Source organism: Phasianus colchicus, chromosome 3 (assembly GCF_987193195.1).
Source record: "Phasianus colchicus chromosome 3, bPhaCol1.hap1.1, whole genome shotgun sequence".
NCBI classification, from domain to species: domain Eukaryota; kingdom Metazoa; phylum Chordata; class Aves; order Galliformes; family Phasianidae; genus Phasianus; species Phasianus colchicus.
In genome coordinates this window covers 36,181,195-36,200,068 of record NC_143438.1, presented here as the reverse complement: position 1 = coordinate 36,200,068, position 18,874 = coordinate 36,181,195, and the positions used below count along the sequence as shown (strand labels likewise).

The following is an 18,874-nucleotide window of genomic DNA, read 5'->3' as shown; positions in this document are numbered from 1 at the left end:
TTTTTTCTCTCACAGTCTAGAATTGTTTTATTTCCCCTTCCTGGGATTTAAATACTAAAGTGGGCCATGGCGTCTCAGAAAGTAGGAGGACCTGGACCAACTCTGTGTGGCTGAAGGGCTGTTTCCAGGAATTTCTGTCTTAGTGAATCTGCTGCTCATCCTCTCACCGCCCCCCCCAGTGTGGTGTTTCAGACACCTGTGACCTTTTTTTACACAGTGTAAACAGTCTGAAGTGGACTACCAGAGTGTTAGAATCTCTTCCTCTGACAGCTGAGGATTCTCTCCCCAAAACTGCGATAGACACTGTAGTCTTAGCAGGGTCTGAGTCAGTCCAGGTATGAAGAAGAACTGTCATGAATTATCACAAGCACTGGGGTCTCTCAGATGTTCTCAGGGAGGCTTTGGCAATTAGAGTTGTGGCAGACCAGAGGTGGCCTGAAACCTCATCATTCTTTCCTTCAGCCCTTGGACTCCAAGCCTTGTGCTGTTGCAAAGCACAGCTTACTATGAAATTTATGAAATTATGCCTTTATGAAATAAAATACATTCTAGGACGTAATCTCTGTTCCTCTCCTTTTTAAAATAATAGGATTAATGAACAGAAGTGAGTATTTGTATTTACATATAAAATCTCCCGTGCACTTATCAGGGATGTGTCCAAATGCTTTGCGAAAAGAACACCAAAGCAAACCAAGCCAAACAAAACCCTTGCCTTTCTCTGTCTTGTAAAATTCCATATAATTGAATGCAAGAACAAACCAGTGATTGTTTCTCTCTAACCATAACTTGCATTGCAGTATGCTCTCGTACTCAGCGAAACACATTATAAATGTTAGCAATTGTTTCTCTGTGCCCATCACAATAGCTGAAGAGTTAAAATTGCTAATGATCTGTCCAACAGCCCAGCCATTTTTCAGCTGCTCACTGGGGCCATTAATCAACGTAACCAAGATGCTTGAGCAACATTTACTAGCAATTAACCTATGGTTATGGGAATATTTTTCCCTATTAAATTTCTATTCTAGCCTGCACATCAAATGAAAGATGTATCCTAGCACTGCTTTTGCTAATTGAAAAGGCTATGAAACAAAAGTTCTTGGACCTACATGGACCAGTTTGATAGGAGGAAAAGAGGCATCCAACACACTGAAAACATTACACTGAGTCCTTTCTGAGATGTCTGAGTATTAACTGAGCTCTTCCTTTCCACTTACTCTTCCTGAAGTAATTTGGAAGATAGAACAGACATTGGAGGTGTGTTGCAGTTGATTAATGTTCATTTTAAAGGACATATTAAAAGATTCCCTTGTAAAGAACTGTAAACACGTGTTTGTTCCCTAATCTTCACATTACCCTACTTTTTCTCTATTCTGACTCTTCAAACACTGAGTAATTTTATGACCTCAATTTTCTCTAGCAAGATGCAGAACTGAAGTATTTCTTACGTCAACAATGTTACACCTGGAGTAATCTCTACCTCTGATGTTTTCTCCTGCCTGCAATGTTGATTTGACTGGTCAGTATTGCTGTGCCCCCTGTGAGAGTTCTCCACATGTCACAGAGGAAAAGAAACAGGAAAGTCTGTGGTTTTTTGGTATTGGAGATAGGAAGATGTTAACAGACATATTGCTGAAGTATCAACGGCGATATTCTTTCTTTTCTTGTGTCCCCAAACTTTCATGTTTGTCGTCCACTTTCCTTCACCTCAGAAGGAATGCCGTGAGTGCTTTCGCACTCTCAGATTGGACTGAAATTCAGCATTGCTAATTTTTGAAGCATTCATCATTCAACTGTGTAATTCTAATACATAGGAATGTAAGAGAAGGCTAAATATAGCTGTAATCTTGGCCCTCACTTCTGTAAGAGACAATGCCAGTTTCCAGCCCACATGCTTGTGGGGGAAGGAGACTTCAGCGTGTGACACAAAAGCAAACAAGAAAGATGTCTCCAAACACACTGAACAAAACTCTCTTGCTTTCTTCTGGAGTATGACTCACAATTTCTAAGTATTTAGCAGAGCCATAGCTTCATTGCTACTCCGATTCAAATAGTCCTTTTAGCTCTGGTGAGAGAGGAGAATCAGGATTACAGAACCAGAAGCTGGCACTGGGCCTGAATGTATTGCAAGCTAATTAAAATTAGGAATGGTTGAAAATGTGCTTGGTTAGATTCTGCAGACAATGAAAGGCTATTTTCCTAAAAATGCTATCTTGATGATTTCCTCCACTTATATTCTTGTCTTTTCATTTATTAGTTACCTAAACCTTATAAAACAGAGCTTTCTCCATTCTCATGAGGCAGGTGTGTATACAAATGGCAGGTACTGATGAAATGTTTACTGAAAAGATTAGCTTGTCAATGAGGCAAAGAATGGATATTGATCCCCTTTCTATGTTTGTCAACCCGTAACCTGTTTAAGAAATGGCCTACAGCAATGAAATCCAATCAAGCACTCTCTGCAGCTCCAGTTTTCTTGTAATATAGGGAGGGGATTCAATCACAATAAAGGAAATGAACCACTTATCATATAAATGAGGATAAGGCAATTAGCAGGTTACAGGTTCCAACTCCAGGGGAGTTCAGACTGCAATACAGGATTACATACAGGATGGATATTCTGGGCAGCTGAACCTTTCTGCAGTCCTTGTTACACAGCACACAGATACACTGCAGTGCCAGGTTAACAGAGTTAATAGCAGCACGTCTGTAGGTGTGTATCCTAGCCACCCCTGCCTGATGATTTTGTAACTGAAAGATTCTCAGAGAAGTGGCCAAAACAACTTTCTAAGTGGTTAATACCACTGATATCTGTCCTAGGGCTACCCGAAAAACAAATTTTCAGTTTTATGAGAGAATGCATTATTACTTGAATCACCATTAGAAGAAATTTTAGCCCTTTCTATTGTTAATTCCCCCCACAGCAGTAACATGAGGCCCAGGTTTGGTCCTCACATGTTTGAGCTGAGTGCTGTAGCTGCCAGGCTGCAGATACAGCCTTTAGTAGTCTGTTCTGAAGCTGGTTGTGCTTGCATGTGTGAGGAAGAGAGACTTGTAGACCAGCTGATGCTCACCCTTTCTTCTCAGAGTGGGCTTGCAGGTTCGGATCCCTGCCCTAAAACAGATGAAACAGCATGGGACACTGAATCATTTGCCATCTGAGAGGAGCGATCTATCCCTATGCTTTTTTAAGGTACAGGTTTTCTTCTCCAGAAATACAAAAAAAAGGAAAGGAAAGGAAAGGAAAGGAAAGGAAAGGAAAGGAAAGGAAAGGAAAGGAAAGGAAAGGAAAGGAAAGGAAAGGAAAGGAAAGGAAAGGAAAGGAAAGGAAAGGAAAGGAAAGGAAAGGAAAAGAAAAGAAAAGAAAAGAAAAGAAAAGAAAAGAAAAGAAAAGAAAAGAAAAGAAAAGAAAAGAAAAGAAAAGAAAAGAAAAGAAAAGAAAAGATCTGAGCAATGTTTAAGCATCACCAAATTTGCATCTCCAGTGTATTTTTTTACCCTTTTCTGAACATTATTCTGCCTGGATTGCTTCAAATGTGCACTGAAATGACTTCATTAGATAAGCAGCCTTCAGAGCAGATCTTGTGGGAGATTATGTGTGCCACTCAAGAAAAAGTGAGAATTTGATGAACTAACTTATTTAGGGTAGGCAGAGAGATAGTTAGCCCTCAGTTCCTACTCCTTGTGTGAGCTGGACCTCCGGAGAAAGCAGCAGTCTGTCCTGCCTGGTGTCTGGCTCCAAATGCCAGAGTTCAAGGAGCGTTTGGACACCACTCTCAGACATAGGGTCTGATTTTTGTGTGGTACTGTGTTGAGCCAGGAGTTAGACTCGATAATCCTGATGGGTTCCTTCCAACTTGGGATATTCTATTATTCTATAGAGAAGAAATATATGGGACAGATTGCCCTATGCAGTGATTTGCCACAGGCATTAACCCCTTCTTGGCCTTATCCTACCACCAGCCAGCTCACTCCTGCAGGGCATTTTTTCCCTCTCTACTTTCCCCAAAGCCAAAACATATGCTGGGGAGTGGAGAAAAGTGGAGTCAGAAGGAGCTGGGAGGCCATCTACAAGCCTGTGTGGCCAGGTAGGACAGCACAGACATTACAGATCCCAAGCACACATTGCCACGGCCCTCCAACCAGCCTCCAGTGCCATTGCCTCAGCGAGGTGGCCATGGATCTCCTCCTCTTCTCTACTGCCGCTCCTCCCATCTTTGTGCCCACCTTATGGCACAGTGACAGATAGCCCTCACTCTGTTCCTAAGGCCAGGCAGGGTATGTACTTGGTGAGGCGGTACCTTGAGAAGTGCAGCAGGCGATACAGTTGAATAAATGCAAGATTTCCATGCGTGAAATTGCAGAGAATTGCAGGAGCTGGCAAGGTTGATTGGAGCTGACGTAGTGCAACCCCAAAAGAGATGATGTTTCTGCCTGGTTTCGAACCAGGGACCTTTCGCGTGTTAGGCGAACGTGATAACCACTACACTACAGAAACCTTCATTGTTGTTATTCCTTGTTATTATTTGGTTTTCTTGAGTGACAAATAGTCTGATTTTTGGGTGGTGCTGTGTGGAGCTGGGAGTTGGACTCGATGGTCTTTGTGAGGTCTTTCCAACTAGGGATGTTCTGTGATCCTCCAGAAGCCATAAGTACAATCATCATTCACACTAATTATTATAAACATTGAAATACTTGTGATGGAACTGAACTCTTGATGCGTGTTTTGTCGTTGCATTGCTGTGTAGATACTGGTACCAGCAGCATCTGGTTCAGTGCTCCCAGCTGGGTGTACCCGCTTCTCATTTATGGAAGAGAAGACAATCCTAAAACCAGTTCCTTCTCTTTTTCTGATACCATGTCCCCCAGAGGCTTCCTGTCTGCTTTGTTAATGATTAAGAACTAACTACAGAAGGGCACGTATCAAGTATGGACATATTATATTGTGTCAGAATTGAGGAGGAAGCCTCAGGCTTGTGTCCCCTGTGCCTCTCTCCAGTATTAATCTTCTCAGTACATGAAACATTTTTCACCAATACATAACCTCACTTATTACTTCCTGCCATTAAGTGCAGCAAATACTCAGACACTCTTCTGGAACATTTCCAAATGAAATCTCAGAGTCATTACATTAACCTTTTCCATTACAGAGCAGAAGGAAATTAGCTACTGGCACACAGATAAATACATGGAAAGTGGTACAATATTTCACATAATTGTATTTTTGTGCTTTTCATCAATGCAAAGAGTTAAACATAAGTGTTAAAAGTCCTGCATGCTTCATTAAAAACTCTCAATTTCTCAATTTTCAGCAAAATAAGCCATCAGCGTTAGATTCTATAATTGACACCATTGCTTAGGGAACAAACCTATGAATCTTATTAGAGACAAATTCATTACTTTAAGTCCACCCTTAGGATGCAGAGCTCATAAAAGAAACCTCTGGAGGGTTCAGCTTAGGGGATGAGATGATTTCAGGCTGCAAATCTACAGATTTGCTGTAATTAACCTGAACTAATTATTGCCAGGCGATGGGTCAGACATCCTCGATAAAAGCCCCTGACTGGTTTTATTGTCTGCCGGGTTTACAGCAAGAGAGCTTCTTGTTAAACAAAGAAAAAGTACTGAAAGAACAGTCCTATATATTCTTAAAGTAAAATAAATCTTTCCACCGGGAGAGCACAGCAGAGTCTATTTAAAATGCAGAGTCAATAGGCACAGCCGAACTACATGAATGTTTAATACTTTTTCTAGCTAGCTCACTACAGGTAACGATCAGTAGCAGTGTTCAAAAACAACTCCTGGGTGGGCTAAACATGTCTCCATAGGAAGAGAATGAACTGCTTGCCTGCTTTTGCAAGTATCATAAGAAGGGATCCATTTAAACACATTCATGCACTGCAGATATGCCATTACAGTCAAAGCACAATGAGCATGCAATGGATGCTCTCCTATTACCATTCTTCTATTGCTTACAAGGGACAAAACAGATGCACCTACTGAAGCTTCCACTGATCACACCAGAAGAAGGAATAATCTAGCCTGTATGAGATAAGCTTGTATCCCTGTAATAATGATAATCTAAGTTTAATTTTCGTGGACTTGAGAAGCATTGACTTCAGTGAAGGTTTTTGTATGTGTTTAAACTCCCAAATTCTGTTGAAATCAGTGGCAATGACAAGCATGAAAGCATTTAAAGATAACCTTTGAGTCTTGAAGATTCACCTGGACAAAGCTGACAAGCTTTAGTGTAGGCAATAGTCCCACTTTGAGTGTCAGATGCTCTCCAGATGAAGTTTCTGGACAGCAATTTGACCGTCTCTAGTTGTTAAGAAGTGGTTGTACTGTGGAGGGACTTGTGTGTTCTCCTTACTCTCTCAGCTGAAGATGTTTATGGCTGCTCCTTGTTTAAAAGATTCTTTTCCTTTGATCCAGAGAGTCACCACTACTGCTTTTCTCTCATAAACTTTAATCCTACCTTCCCTTTCAACTCTTCTCTGCATCATAGCGTTGGTGTTTGGTTTTGGCAGGTTAGCACAGGGGGGGTAAGCAAAGTGGGGGCGGTCACTGAATTCTGTCATGTGAGTGAGAGTGACTTAAAAGCCATATTTTGAGCTTCTGCAGCTCCCAAGGGGGAAACAAGGAAACAAAAAGCCCAACCAGACTGTACCAGGGCTACCTAGGAACTTCTGGGTTCCTTTTGCCCAGGGAGGTGGTGGAATCCCCTTCCCTGGAGGTGTTCAAGGAACATTTGGATGTTGTGTTGAGGGATATGGTTTAGCAAGAACCATTGGTGATAGGTGGATGGTTGGACTGGATGATCTTGTGGGTCTTTTCCAACCTTAGTGATTCTGTGATTCTGTGATTCTCAGCTGTATGATCCTGGGCAGCGTCCTTGGTATCCTTCTGAGCTCATTTTCCCCCAGATAATCATTCCTGCCTCACAGGGTTACTGTGAATGTAACCTGTACTCACATGTACTAATCTAAGAGGTCTCACTGCACTAGAAAGATCTCAAAACTAAGAAATTTTTGGCTAGTCCTCAGTCATTATTTTTCATCCTTTATCAGTAGGTTTGCTATAGATTTTCTCTCTTTGGGTCATTACCTTTTTTTTCTCCATTAACCCTTTTCCTACTAGCATAAAAACATCCCCTTCCAAAAAATAAAAAAATAAAATAAAAAAATAAATCAAAATTACTGTGTAAAAATGGCACAAAAATTGAACAGTGCCTGACCCCTGTGGCCACTCTTGCCTGCAACAGTTTCCATAAGGAGTCTGCAACACAGCCAGCCCTATGGTACAGCAAATGTGAATCTGCAATTCTTCTGTCTGGGGGAAAAGCAAACAGAGCTTTTCTGGGTCAGTGTCCTTGGAGAAGTGGTCTCTCCCTCATGAGCTCAGGGTACAGCACTGCAAGCACGCCCCATGCCAGTTTATGACATGCCACAAATAAAAAGTAGTAACCCGCACAAGGGAAACTCATATTGCAGTGGGAAAGAGCTGCAGTTTTCATGTGTCACCACTGTATGCCACTGCAGCCTAATCGCTGCGCTGCATCGCAGCAACCAGGCACTGCTACAGCCCACCCCCAGGAACCAGTTAGTACTACACTGTAATCCCATTATGTTTGGATGTTTTCAGAGCTATTAATCTCCGAGCGAGCCGTTCAGAAGTGAATTATCTGAAAATCATAGCACTAACCTCTTTGTGCCTACACCATTTCTAAATACTGGAGGGAACAGGAGTCAAGTTCATAATATATATGTAGTATATGTATCTGTATCTGTACCTGTATATGTATATGTATCTGTATCTGTATATGTATAATATAAGTATATGTAACTCACTTCTTAAGAATATTCCGTGTGTAATTCAAAATCTATCAGAAAAGAACCAGTCATCAAACAGTGTTTTTGTAACCTACTTATGCTACGGATGAAATAAACATGAATAATCAGAAATGAATGATCTCATCCACTGTCATTTCTAAGTCTTTCTCTGGACTGGTGCAAAATTAATGCTAGATTTATCCTTGCAAGAGGGGTGGGAGAGTGAGAATGGCCAGGACAGGGATTCATAATGTAATTCCATAATCACTGAAATTATTACTTTGTCAAAATAATCTATTAGTTGAAATTTTTTTGGCAAACCTAGAAATTGCAGGGAAAGTATCCTCTAGCTTAATGGCAAATGCCAAGTAACCTAGAGTTTTAGTCTCAGAACAATATTGTGATATCTACTGGACAGGTTGAGATTGAATATTAGGAAACATTTCTTCTCCAACAGAGCAGTGCTGCAGTGGCACAGGCTGCCCAGGGGGGTGGTGGGATCACCGTCCTGGAGGTGTTCAAAGCTGTGTGGACGTGGCACTGAGGGATGTGGTCAGTGGCCATGGTGGGGGTGGGCTGGGGTTGAACTAGATGATCTTAGAGGACTTTGAAACCTTGATGATTCTATGGTTCTATGATTCCATGTAAACTGAAACACTGATAGCCATCATTCTCTTACAAGTGCATTATCACCTAACCCAGAGAAATTACAGACTCCCATGCGTCCCATCCTGTCCATTTCCTGATCAGTGAGGAAGAAGAGGTTATGCAGCATGTGGGGCATGCTTCCTTTCACTGTTTTTGTGCCTCCCCATCTTTGAGAAATGGTAATAATAAGGTAAAAAGAGAGAAACTGAGAGCTATCTTTCCTTGTTCTCTGCAAAAGCAGCCGTATGACCAGTAATAACCTATTCCCCAAAGGGATAAATAAATAAAGACATACCAAAAAGCTGAAATGACTGAAAATAAATAAATAAATAAAGGGATTCCTAAGACGCTCTCTTTGCCCTTTGGGTTTTCTCTGGGCAGCGAGGCCTGTGCTTGTTACCAGCACACAGGCTTCAGACATGTGATTCAGACATGACTTCATCCATCTGCTGAGCTATGTGTGTCTAAGAACTACCAACTCTTGCAAGTTTTACATTGTACTTCACACCTTTGCTAGCTTCTGACTGCAGTGCCTATGGGTTGGTTTGTACTCTGTAAAAGTTCAAACTCATCCCAGGCTGGATGGGGCTCTGAGCAACCTGGTCTACAGGGAAGTGTCCCTACCTATAGCAGGGAGGTTGGAACTAGGTGATCTTAATCGTCCCTTCCAATCCAAACCATTCTATGTTTCTGTGGTTCTAAGAAAATAAGGGGTTACTCCTGTCCCATAGATGAGCAAACCCTTTCCATAGAAGTTACCTTTTTGAAGTAACTATTGCAAAAAATGGAAATGTAATCATGAATCCAGTAATGCCTCTAGTGGAAGGAAACTTCAGAAATACTGGATCTCTGAAATGTTGTATTTGGCAAACGTGGCAATCTTCTTTTCTCTAAAATCCAAAGTCCATAGAAGAACTAAACCAGCACAGGGGTGGGAGTAAAAGGGAAATAACTATCAGATGTGAAATGTCTTTGGATTGTTTAGCAGCATTACCATTCACAGCCACGGAATACATTACTTTTTATTGTAAACTCCATTCCTTAGTGTAGTATAAATCTTAAAAATGTGTCAATACATGGCAAAATAAATAGTCTCTGGAGAGAAAAAATGTTTTAAACCATCTATCAAGTCTAAGAAGTTGATAGCAATTAAAATCAGGGCTGTTTATGTATAAACATAAATTGCAGAGCTAGCCTCAAACTAGCCAGTAAAAACCTTGGCTGGGTGGAAATTCCAATTGCAAAAGACTGCGAAAAGCAACATCTGAATGTTAAGAAATGCTTTTGTAGATGATGCTTTTTGTTTCCATAGGGATGTTATTTTCTATGAAATTTTATGACATCAAGGGAAATCCACTTATTTATTTATTTTTACATTCAAAGTCAAGCATTTAGGGGAAAAATAAAAATAAAAATCCCAGGTAAAAATAAGATACCTGAGAAGGAATATTGCCCATAGTAGATGAGCAATAAAGTGGATTATATTTCAGTGCTCATTTTTCCCCAGAAGTGTTATGGAGAGAGATGAGGAACTATTTTAATTTTTGTAATCATTAATCGTGAATATTTTCATAAGGGTATGTAATTACTTTTGAATTTCTGTGTGCTTAAATTGAATTATTAATTGTGACTCTTCAATATGTGAGGCTCTAAGGAAATGGTTCTTGTGGTGGTGAAGAGGAGTTATGCTCGTGGATCCTGCCTCTTCTTTAGCAGGGTCTGTTTTGGTAGAACAAGGGGAGGTTGTTTTCAAATAAAAGAGGGGAGATTTAGATTGGATGTAATGAAGAAGATTTTTGTAATTAGGGTGATGAGGCACTGGAGCAGGATGCCAGAGAGGTGGTGGATGCCCCATCCTTAGAGACATTCAAGGTCAGGCTGGATGGGGCTCTAAGCAACCTGATCTATCTGTAGGTGTCCCTGTACACTGCAGGGGAGTTGGACTAGGTGACCTTTAAGGGTCCCTTCCAACTCAAAAGATTCTATGATTCTACGAAGGAAATCTCAATTTGGGATCCAAATGAGGAACTGGTATTGAGATTTTGATGTTCCTGACATTAAAATCCACCTTGAGTTAATTGTGACTCCACCAGCAGTGGGTAAAATTGTGGGTAATTTACCACCAGCAGTGGGTAAATTAGACAGGAGAAAAATGCCCCTGTAGGAGTTTCTTCTCATCTTCCTTACTTCTGGAGGCAGATAAATCCAGTAGGAGTTTCTCCATCTCCTTCAGAACAGCGAAAGACAAGAGAACTTTATGAAGTGCTCCCAGCTCTCAGAAGGAAAAGAGACTTGGGGCTTCCTCCAAGTCTCCATGCTCCTGCTGTGTGCTGTTCCCTGTCTGATCCGTGGGAACATGGATTATATTCATTTTCTTCTTAGAGATGAAATCATAACACAAGTGAGGTGGTGAGATACCATTTCACTGAAGGTAGCTGATGTGCCTTGGGTCCCTCCCCATCTGTTTTTGAGGAGTCCTCAGGCAGGGGAACATCATTCCTCAGCTTGCCAAGGACAGGGCTGCTGAAGGGTACCCTGGTAACACAGGAGGTGAAGCGAAGCTGCAGGAAATAACAGAATTATTCTGGTATTTTTAAACTTAGACTTTGTCATGTGGTCTCTCCACTAAAGATCTGTGAGAATTTCGCAAAATAAGACATGAACAAATCAATAGAAGAACAGGATCTGAACCACAATGCAGGCATTTGTTGTCTCCTTGTGCATTAAATTACCCAATTAATGTTTCCTGTTGCCTTAGCCCGTTCTAATAAGGCTTGATGTCGCTTATCAGCCCTAATCTTCTAAATGATGAGCAAGAACTGCAGCTGGATTTACAAGAGCCTTTGGGGCACAATACCAAACTCCCAGAGAGCTGAAGATCCATCCCTGGAATGAGGCTTATTAGGGGTTCTTATTCATTACCATTTACTTCACACAGATATTGACTAATAAGATCAGATCAGCTTTATTTTTTAAAGTGCTATTAAAATAGATATGCTGGACAACCAATCTCTGTGTATAAAGCATTGCTCAAAAATTAAGCTTTTTCTTGCACAAAACCATCATTTCAGATATATTCAGAGATACTCCTTTGAGTCAATTCACTCTGTCTGGTTTTTGGGCTTATTTTTCCTGAAAAGGTGACCTGCAGTTTAGGGATTATTTGAGTGAGAAAAATGTTTCCAGAATTAACTGAGAGTGATTTTTATGGACTACATGCATAAGTTAACTAATTAGAATAGCAATGTTGGAAAGGAGTTGCTGGTAATGAGTAACTAACAGGGATAAATGATTTTTAATAGACAGTGGTAGTGGCTTCAGCATGATAAATGCTTTCCTGTTGTATGATAAAAAATAAAGAAATCTATTTTACTTAGAGATCCTGCTCTGGCATTACGAGGCCAGTGGGGTGGAGGAATAGATTCATTTAGATAAAATGCTATTAAATTGCCTGTATACTGTCCTGTCAGACAACTATCGACCCCATCCCATGGGAGAAATTGATTTCTGTGCAGAGAGCTATGTTCTTTCTGCAGCATATTGTTTTGCTGCTACTGCTCTGGTAATCACATGCTGCTGCCTCTTTTCCTTTCTCTCTCTTTCTATCTATTTGTTGTGAAAGATTGATTGAGAGACGCAAGGGATTTACATTGCCATATTTGCTCCTATTGGACCGTTTCAATTATTTTTGGTTAAAAACATGAATATTTCCTTTCTAATAATGCACATGTGAACTTCCTTAAGTGGTCTGTGAATGACGTGTTCCAGAGGAAGCATTTACCTTTGTTCTCCCGTAAGGAACATTGGGCACTATGTGGGGCTATCCAAACTCATAATGCCTGGATCATACAGATGTTGAAAGGGAACTGATAGGGGATAAAGGATTGTTGCGTAGCTTTGGATCATCTTTCCATCTTTTATGCTTAAACACTGTTTATTAGATTTCACTGATGATAGACATTTTTAACTAGACAAAGCACTTGAGATCAATGCCAAGGCTGAAGTTGAACTTTGTTTGAAGTCTTATATCTGTGCAGGAAAACAAGAATCAAAATAACTGTCGTCAAAAAGGTGTGCAGTCAGATTATACAGCATTAGTTTAAAAAATTAGTTTTAAAAAGTTAGCTTACAATAGTTTTAGGACAAGAAGAAATTGCCTCAAGGTGTGCCAAGGGAGGTTCAGGTTGGATATTAAGAAAACTTTTCAGAAAGAGCGGTGAGGCAGTGGCACAGGCTGCCCAGGGAGGTGGGGGAGTCACTGTCCCTGGAGGTGTTCAGGAGCCGTGTGGATGTGGCATTGAGGGATGTAGTTGGTGGGCATGGTGGAGACTGTACATGGTAGTTGGACTAGATAGTCTTAGTGGTCTTTTCCAACCTTAATGATTGGATGATTCTGTGAAAATTGTTTGCCTGATGAGTTACATGCCTGATCTTTTCTAATTGTCTTTCATTTCTTACATTAGTCTCATTATTGCAACTCACTTCAATATTATCAGAGCTGAAGCAGATGCTTGAAGATTTGTTTGTGGGGATCTAGATCTTTGCTGCTCACTGACAGCATTTGCATGAGGGAGTCTCTGACTGGGAATCAGCTCTGATCAGGTTCCTTGCTCCACTTCACGCAGAAAGGAATGAGAGCCTGCTGTTTACTGTAATTTGGTAGTCATGAGTTGCTCTACCAAACTTTTGGACAGAAGCATGGGACGGCTTGAGCAGAGCCATGTACCAGCCCAGGCTTGAAGATGATGCATCACATCAAACTAATGGTTCCATCTTTGCACATAAATACTGAGGCTATGCCAAATATCCAGAATTTCAACGCTTTTATGTTTGTTATGCTGAATGGTCAAGGCTGCAAAAGCAGAATTACTGGTGACATTTTAAAAACAAACAAACAAACCAGGATGGAGCTTCTCATTTGCCTTTTCCTTGCCTGCCTCCTTTAGTTTGTAGTAAATAGGAGTTGGACTTGATGATCCTTATGGGTCGTTTCCAACACAGGATATTCTATTAATCTATGAAATAGGCATAAAATGCTGTTTGACCACATTCATGTTGGCCATGGGGCATTGCCAGAGTAAGGTAAGGTAAGGGTGCCAAACATCTGGCACCCACTCCAGATGTTTGAGTATGGCCATATTATAAGTATGGCACACTCACAAGCAAGCACTGTACTAATCATGACTGGGACATGAGTGGAAATTCTTGATGCAGACACATGGCTGGGACATGGAGATTTCCTGGAGGAGAACAGAGACAGGTGAATCACAAGAATCCAAGAATCACATCTGGATTATCATATAGGAGAGTCCACCCCACATTTCTCAGTCAAACTCACAGGTCCTTGAAGCTAGTAGGTATCTGTGAGTCCTGAATACTTAATTTTTTTATTCATACTATCTTATATTTATTTTTGTTTCATCTGGACATAGTGGTCTTCATATCTGCTCTTTATTTTCTAAATAATACAACATCAATATTACTCTAAGTAGATAGCCAGCCTGCAGACATGGAGCTTCATTCTCCCCACACCAAGGTTTCTTTGAAAGTAACGTTCATATGGTTTTATAACTACCACTCATGTCACATCCTACTAGTCCTTTACAGCTCACAGTTACATTTCATTATTTTCCTGAGATATCTCAGTATCTCTTAACTCCTCACCTCAGGGTACAAGGTACTCTTTGTTTTGAGGTGTGGAAATGGAAGGGGAGGCTGCACTGTCTGGTGTTATTAGAAATACAGAAGAAGGGAAGAGACAGAGGAGAGAGGATGAGGAGCTGGAAAGACGTACAGTGGAAGAAGCAAGGGGGGGGGACATGTATGTACGACTAGGAAATGGACAACGTTGTGTGGTCTGGGGAAACAGCATAGTCAGAGCACAGCTGAATGAAAAAAGTCAGGTGGGAACAGCAGAAGGCCCAAATAGTGAGACCTACACCAGAGAAGGTGGGCTCCCTTCCTCACTCTAATCAAATATCAACCACAGATTACAGGGGTAGTTTTTGTCTATTGGTGACCAAGACAATGATAAACTAACAGGGTCTTGAAATACTAGAGTGAAAAGAATCTTACAAATAGGAGATGGATACAAACATTAGTTGGATTTATTAGTTGAGACCTGTTGTCATCTGATTATGTGTACTTTTAACTAAGTAAAATTTAATTTGATAAGCCATTAGAAGTGCACCCAAAAGGAACTGATAGATTCACTTCATAAAGAGTTTCTAGGCTTCTTTCTCACAACAGGGTGAATTTTGCTCTGTGATCAATTTTTGTAGAGTAAGCAAAGCAAGCAAGCTACTAGGAGAGCCAAGTGCTGATAAACGATCAGCTTTTGTAAATTGTATTCTGTAGAACTGTATCTTATATTTATTATTTTGTGTTTACATTTGTTTGTGCTTCAGAACACAGTTAACCAAGGAAGAACCTGGCCCTCATTCCCATCCCCATCCTTGTTCCCACTGATTTCATGCAAACATCCATGATTTTAACAGAACTTTTATTTTAGAGAGTGAAAAATGCTTTGTCTTTCATGTCAGGTGCAAGGAGAGTAAAGAAAGGAAGAAGATGTCAGATGAATCTGTCTGTAAAGGACGAACAGTTCACAGGACCTGCTCCTGGACCATGCTTCTTTCTATTCAGTGCCTCCCTCCTTTGCCGCCCATTGCTAAAGACAAACACAAAGAAACACAAGAGCAGTTTAAAGCAATGCTGCAGTACAGGGTAACATATGGAATATCTAAGCATGGCTTACAAGGGTTCTCGGGACAGAGGAAGCCAAAGATTTGTGTTACACTTTGAAATATGCATTTCAAAATGAAGAGCTTCAAATCATTTTCCAGTTCTCTACCAAGCCTCCTCTGTATTAGGAGAATTCTGACTTACAAATAGACTGGATAGTGGAAGTTGTGCCACCCTTGGGAACTCCGCCTCCATGAGAGGTAGCCTCATTGGACATCATGTGGGAGGCCCTGGAACCACCGGAGATCCCACTGCTGGTAAAGCCTGAGGAGTGTGTTGAGCCTTTGGCACCTGGAGAAGATACAAAAGAGATGTTGCTGTGCTTTCCTGAGGAGAAGACTTTGCAGGATAATTGTAAACTACCATTCTTTTCTAAAAAACAAACAAACAAGCAAACAAAAAAAAACCAACCCAAGAACAAAAACAAAAAACCCCCACAAAGCTAGAAAATGTGTCAGAAGAAAATGACTGCTAATTACTTGACCTCTTCCATCAGTGCACTGCCTTTTAGATGGCATCCTGGTGAGAGAACATCTACAGTATTTTGTTGATGTTGCTGCATATAAAGAAAATGTACAACTCAGTCACAAAGACAGCTTTGATTAATTTGGTTGTCTAAAACAATTTGGGCAAAGTTTGCCCCTGTTGGAATTGCAGTTTTCTGAGGAACTGCCCGAGGGACATGGTTTAGTGGGAAAATGTCAGTGATGGGTGAACAGCTGGGCTAGATGTCAGGGAGAAGTTCTTCACAGAGAAGTGGTAAGTGCTGGAACAGGCTGCCTGGAGAGGTTGTGGATGCCCCATCCCTGAAGGTGTTCCAGGCCACGTTGGATGGGGCCCTGGGCAAAGTAAGGGCTCCCTTCTTTTTCTGGGAGAAGTGTAAAGCATTACCAATGACAAATGCTAGTGACAACCCTTAAAACATTCCTTGAGGATGCTCAAATATTTTGGTGATGAGCTTGTTATAATGTCATCTGTAAAGTGATACTGAACAATACTCATGCCCTGCTGCATGTGGGGGAGGGCTTCCAGCCTGAATGGAAAGGTTAAGAAGATGCATTTGAAGAGCAAGAGATTTCAGGAGCACCTGCGGAAATGAAATCAGGCCCTTTTAACTCTCAATCAGGCAAAGAACGTGTGGCAAGCTCTCCTGCTGCAGGGAGCCAAAGCTCACACCTGTCTTGGCAATGTTACAGAGCAAGTATTTTTCACAGGGATAAAAGCTCTTCTGGAGTGTGTCCTGTAGGCATGGCTAAAGTTTCCTCTAGTCTTGTAGATTTATCTTCATCAAAGCCAGTGTTTTTCCTAAAAGCATACAGTTGGTACAGACATTGCAAGAACAAAGCAAGGCTCTGTCAAAAGTCTTTGTCTCTCTTTCTTCTAAATATTCCCAGCACTTGAATTGAACTGCAACTTCATGCCTCTGTAGATGCCACTGGTTATTGGCATGCACGCTACTGCTATACCACCATTATCTGTAACAGTAGGCAGGGTTCTGCAGCTGTCTGCCTTATTATGGTATTAGTGATGGTTCTTGTGTAATGGGTTCTGTGCTGATAATGCAGTGAATGTGCCTTAGAATAGCTCTTCCTGCTTTTTAACCCCTTGGTCCTCCTCCTGTCAGTCTCTCATGTTCTGTCCTGCTGCTACCATCCCTTAAGCTCTTTGCTACTTTATTCTGTAACTTAAACTCACTGATCAAATTATACAAACTAAAATATAAACAATACCTGTTGAGAGTCTCGCACAGTATCTCTGTAAACTTTATGTTACTTATTGTCTCAGAGCCTCACACCATGAAAAGCATTGTCAGCAATGTAAACCACATCTAAAAAAATAACTTACCTCCTTTCAGTCAGGTTTATCACCATTTTACTTATTAAAAATTGTGCAAATCTAGACCCTGGACAGCTTACCTGGCCAACCACTCATTCTATGGCTGGACAAGTCAAGCTCAGCTCCATCCTTGAGTAGATCTGTAGCTGCTTACCACAAAAGCAGCTGGCCAGCAGTTGACCAGCTGGTGACCAGTTGACTAGGAATTTTCCAGCAGTTGATCAGCAGTTGGCAAGTTGACTGGGAGCTGCCAATATAGCAGAAATCCCCACTTGTTGCCATCCCACAGACTGTTGGTAAATGTGTTCCTGATATGTGAGAGGGTGAGTCCAAGATCCCCAAAGCAGGAAGGTGTTCGAAGCCTTCACCCAAGGTCAGCCTGTGAACCACTGTGCAGCTGGGTAAATCAGAATCACATGGGGCTCTCTTCTCTGTGGGGTTATGCATACTCGGTGTCAGAGAGCTGAACCAGGTCCCATGGATAGGATTAGCAGACAGGATGCCTTGTGTGTGCATCCCATGGGACATGGGGTTAAATAAGAGCCAAGACTGTCAGATCAGGATTGCTCTGTGTGTGCAACAGAAAAGCAAGCACCAACAGAGTTAGCTTGCATAAAGGCCAGTTACTCCTATTTTTAGTACTTGGATACATGCTGCAAGGATATGTATATTCCTTTATGTATGTAACTCTCAAACTGCAGGTAATTCCCCTCTGTTATGCAGTCTGCATAAGATTTCATGCTTTCTCCCTGTATGTGTGATACATATGGGTGTGTAAGAGCAAAGAGCAAGGGGAATCTGAAAATTTATATGAAATGTTGGTACACAGATCATGTTCTTGCACACGTGTATGGATACTGACTGCCAGCGTGACTTTCTGTATTATTGATGATTGGAAAAACAACACAGACTTTGAATAAACACTGTCCCAAATCTCATGAATACTACCTATACATATATATATACTCATGCATATGTACATTCACAGAAAACCTCCTCAACAGCATCCCACTCATAACATGCAGTTTCATATGTGAATCTTCTGTCTTCAGTGCAATACAGGAATGTAGGAAAGAAGTGATTATGTGACAAGCTTGTTTTCAAGTACATAATTCTGTTTTTCTGTTTTTCACAAAACAAAACAAAACAAAAACTGCAAAGGAAAAAAGAAGTTTCTCATACCCATTTCCTGTAGAGTAGCAGTAGCCCCTCCAGAAGGAACACCTCCCCCGAAGGATTTTGCCTCACCAGACATGATTGATGAAGCAAGAGAACCTCTTGCAATTCCAGAGGAAGTGAAACCGGCTTTGTGGACGTTCTTGTCAGACATTTTGCCTGCTGGAGGTGCAGAAAGAAGTTCATAGCCACCCCTTTTATACCCAATCCAGCTAACAGCAAAGAAACGAAACTGAAGCTGGAAAGTATCTGAAACCTGCAGTCACTCAGGAAAACGAAACTGATCTTTATAAGCATGCTAGATAAAAAACAAACACATCTTATCAGAAGAATTTTAAAAAGGGTATTTCCTCATTTTAAGTGTTAATGTGACTCTGACAAAAGACAATAGACAAAAAAAGGCAGCAAAGAAGTGCTGATGCAGAAACTGCAAGCTGAGTTTGTTACAGTGCCCAGAGTTGGACTGAGATGAGGTTATACCCCCCCCAGAAAAATTGTTTACAGGGAGTCGTAAATCAGAATACAATTAACATAGGATGATTGAAATTAATTTCATTATGGAAGGAACTGTTAAAGGACTCTATGTCATAGAGCAGATTGACACAGCTATTTAGTTCTTCCTCGTGCAAATCATGTTAAAG

General features: G+C 41.0%; 1 protein-coding gene and 1 non-coding gene across 2 annotated transcripts; both read right to left on the bottom strand.

Moving 5' to 3' along the window:
* Positions 1–4,422: 4,422 nt before the first annotated feature.
* TRNAV-AAC (transfer RNA valine (anticodon AAC)) lies at positions 4,423–4,495 on the bottom strand. Its single transcript has one exon. It is a non-coding gene; the product is annotated as a tRNA-Val (tRNA).
* Positions 4,496–14,962: 10,467 nt separating this feature from the next.
* LOC116226268 (uncharacterized) lies at positions 14,963–18,417 on the bottom strand. The gene is made up of 3 exons (XM_031589072.2): positions 18,240–18,417; positions 15,366–15,512; positions 14,963–15,147 (listed from the first exon to the last, which is right to left on the bottom strand). The coding sequence occupies exons 1-3, from the start codon at positions 18,385–18,387 to the stop codon at positions 15,119–15,121; spliced, it is 324 nt and encodes a 107-aa protein (XP_031444932.1). The 5' UTR covers positions 18,388–18,417; the 3' UTR covers positions 14,963–15,118.
* Between the last annotated feature and the right edge of the window lie 457 nt (positions 18,418–18,874).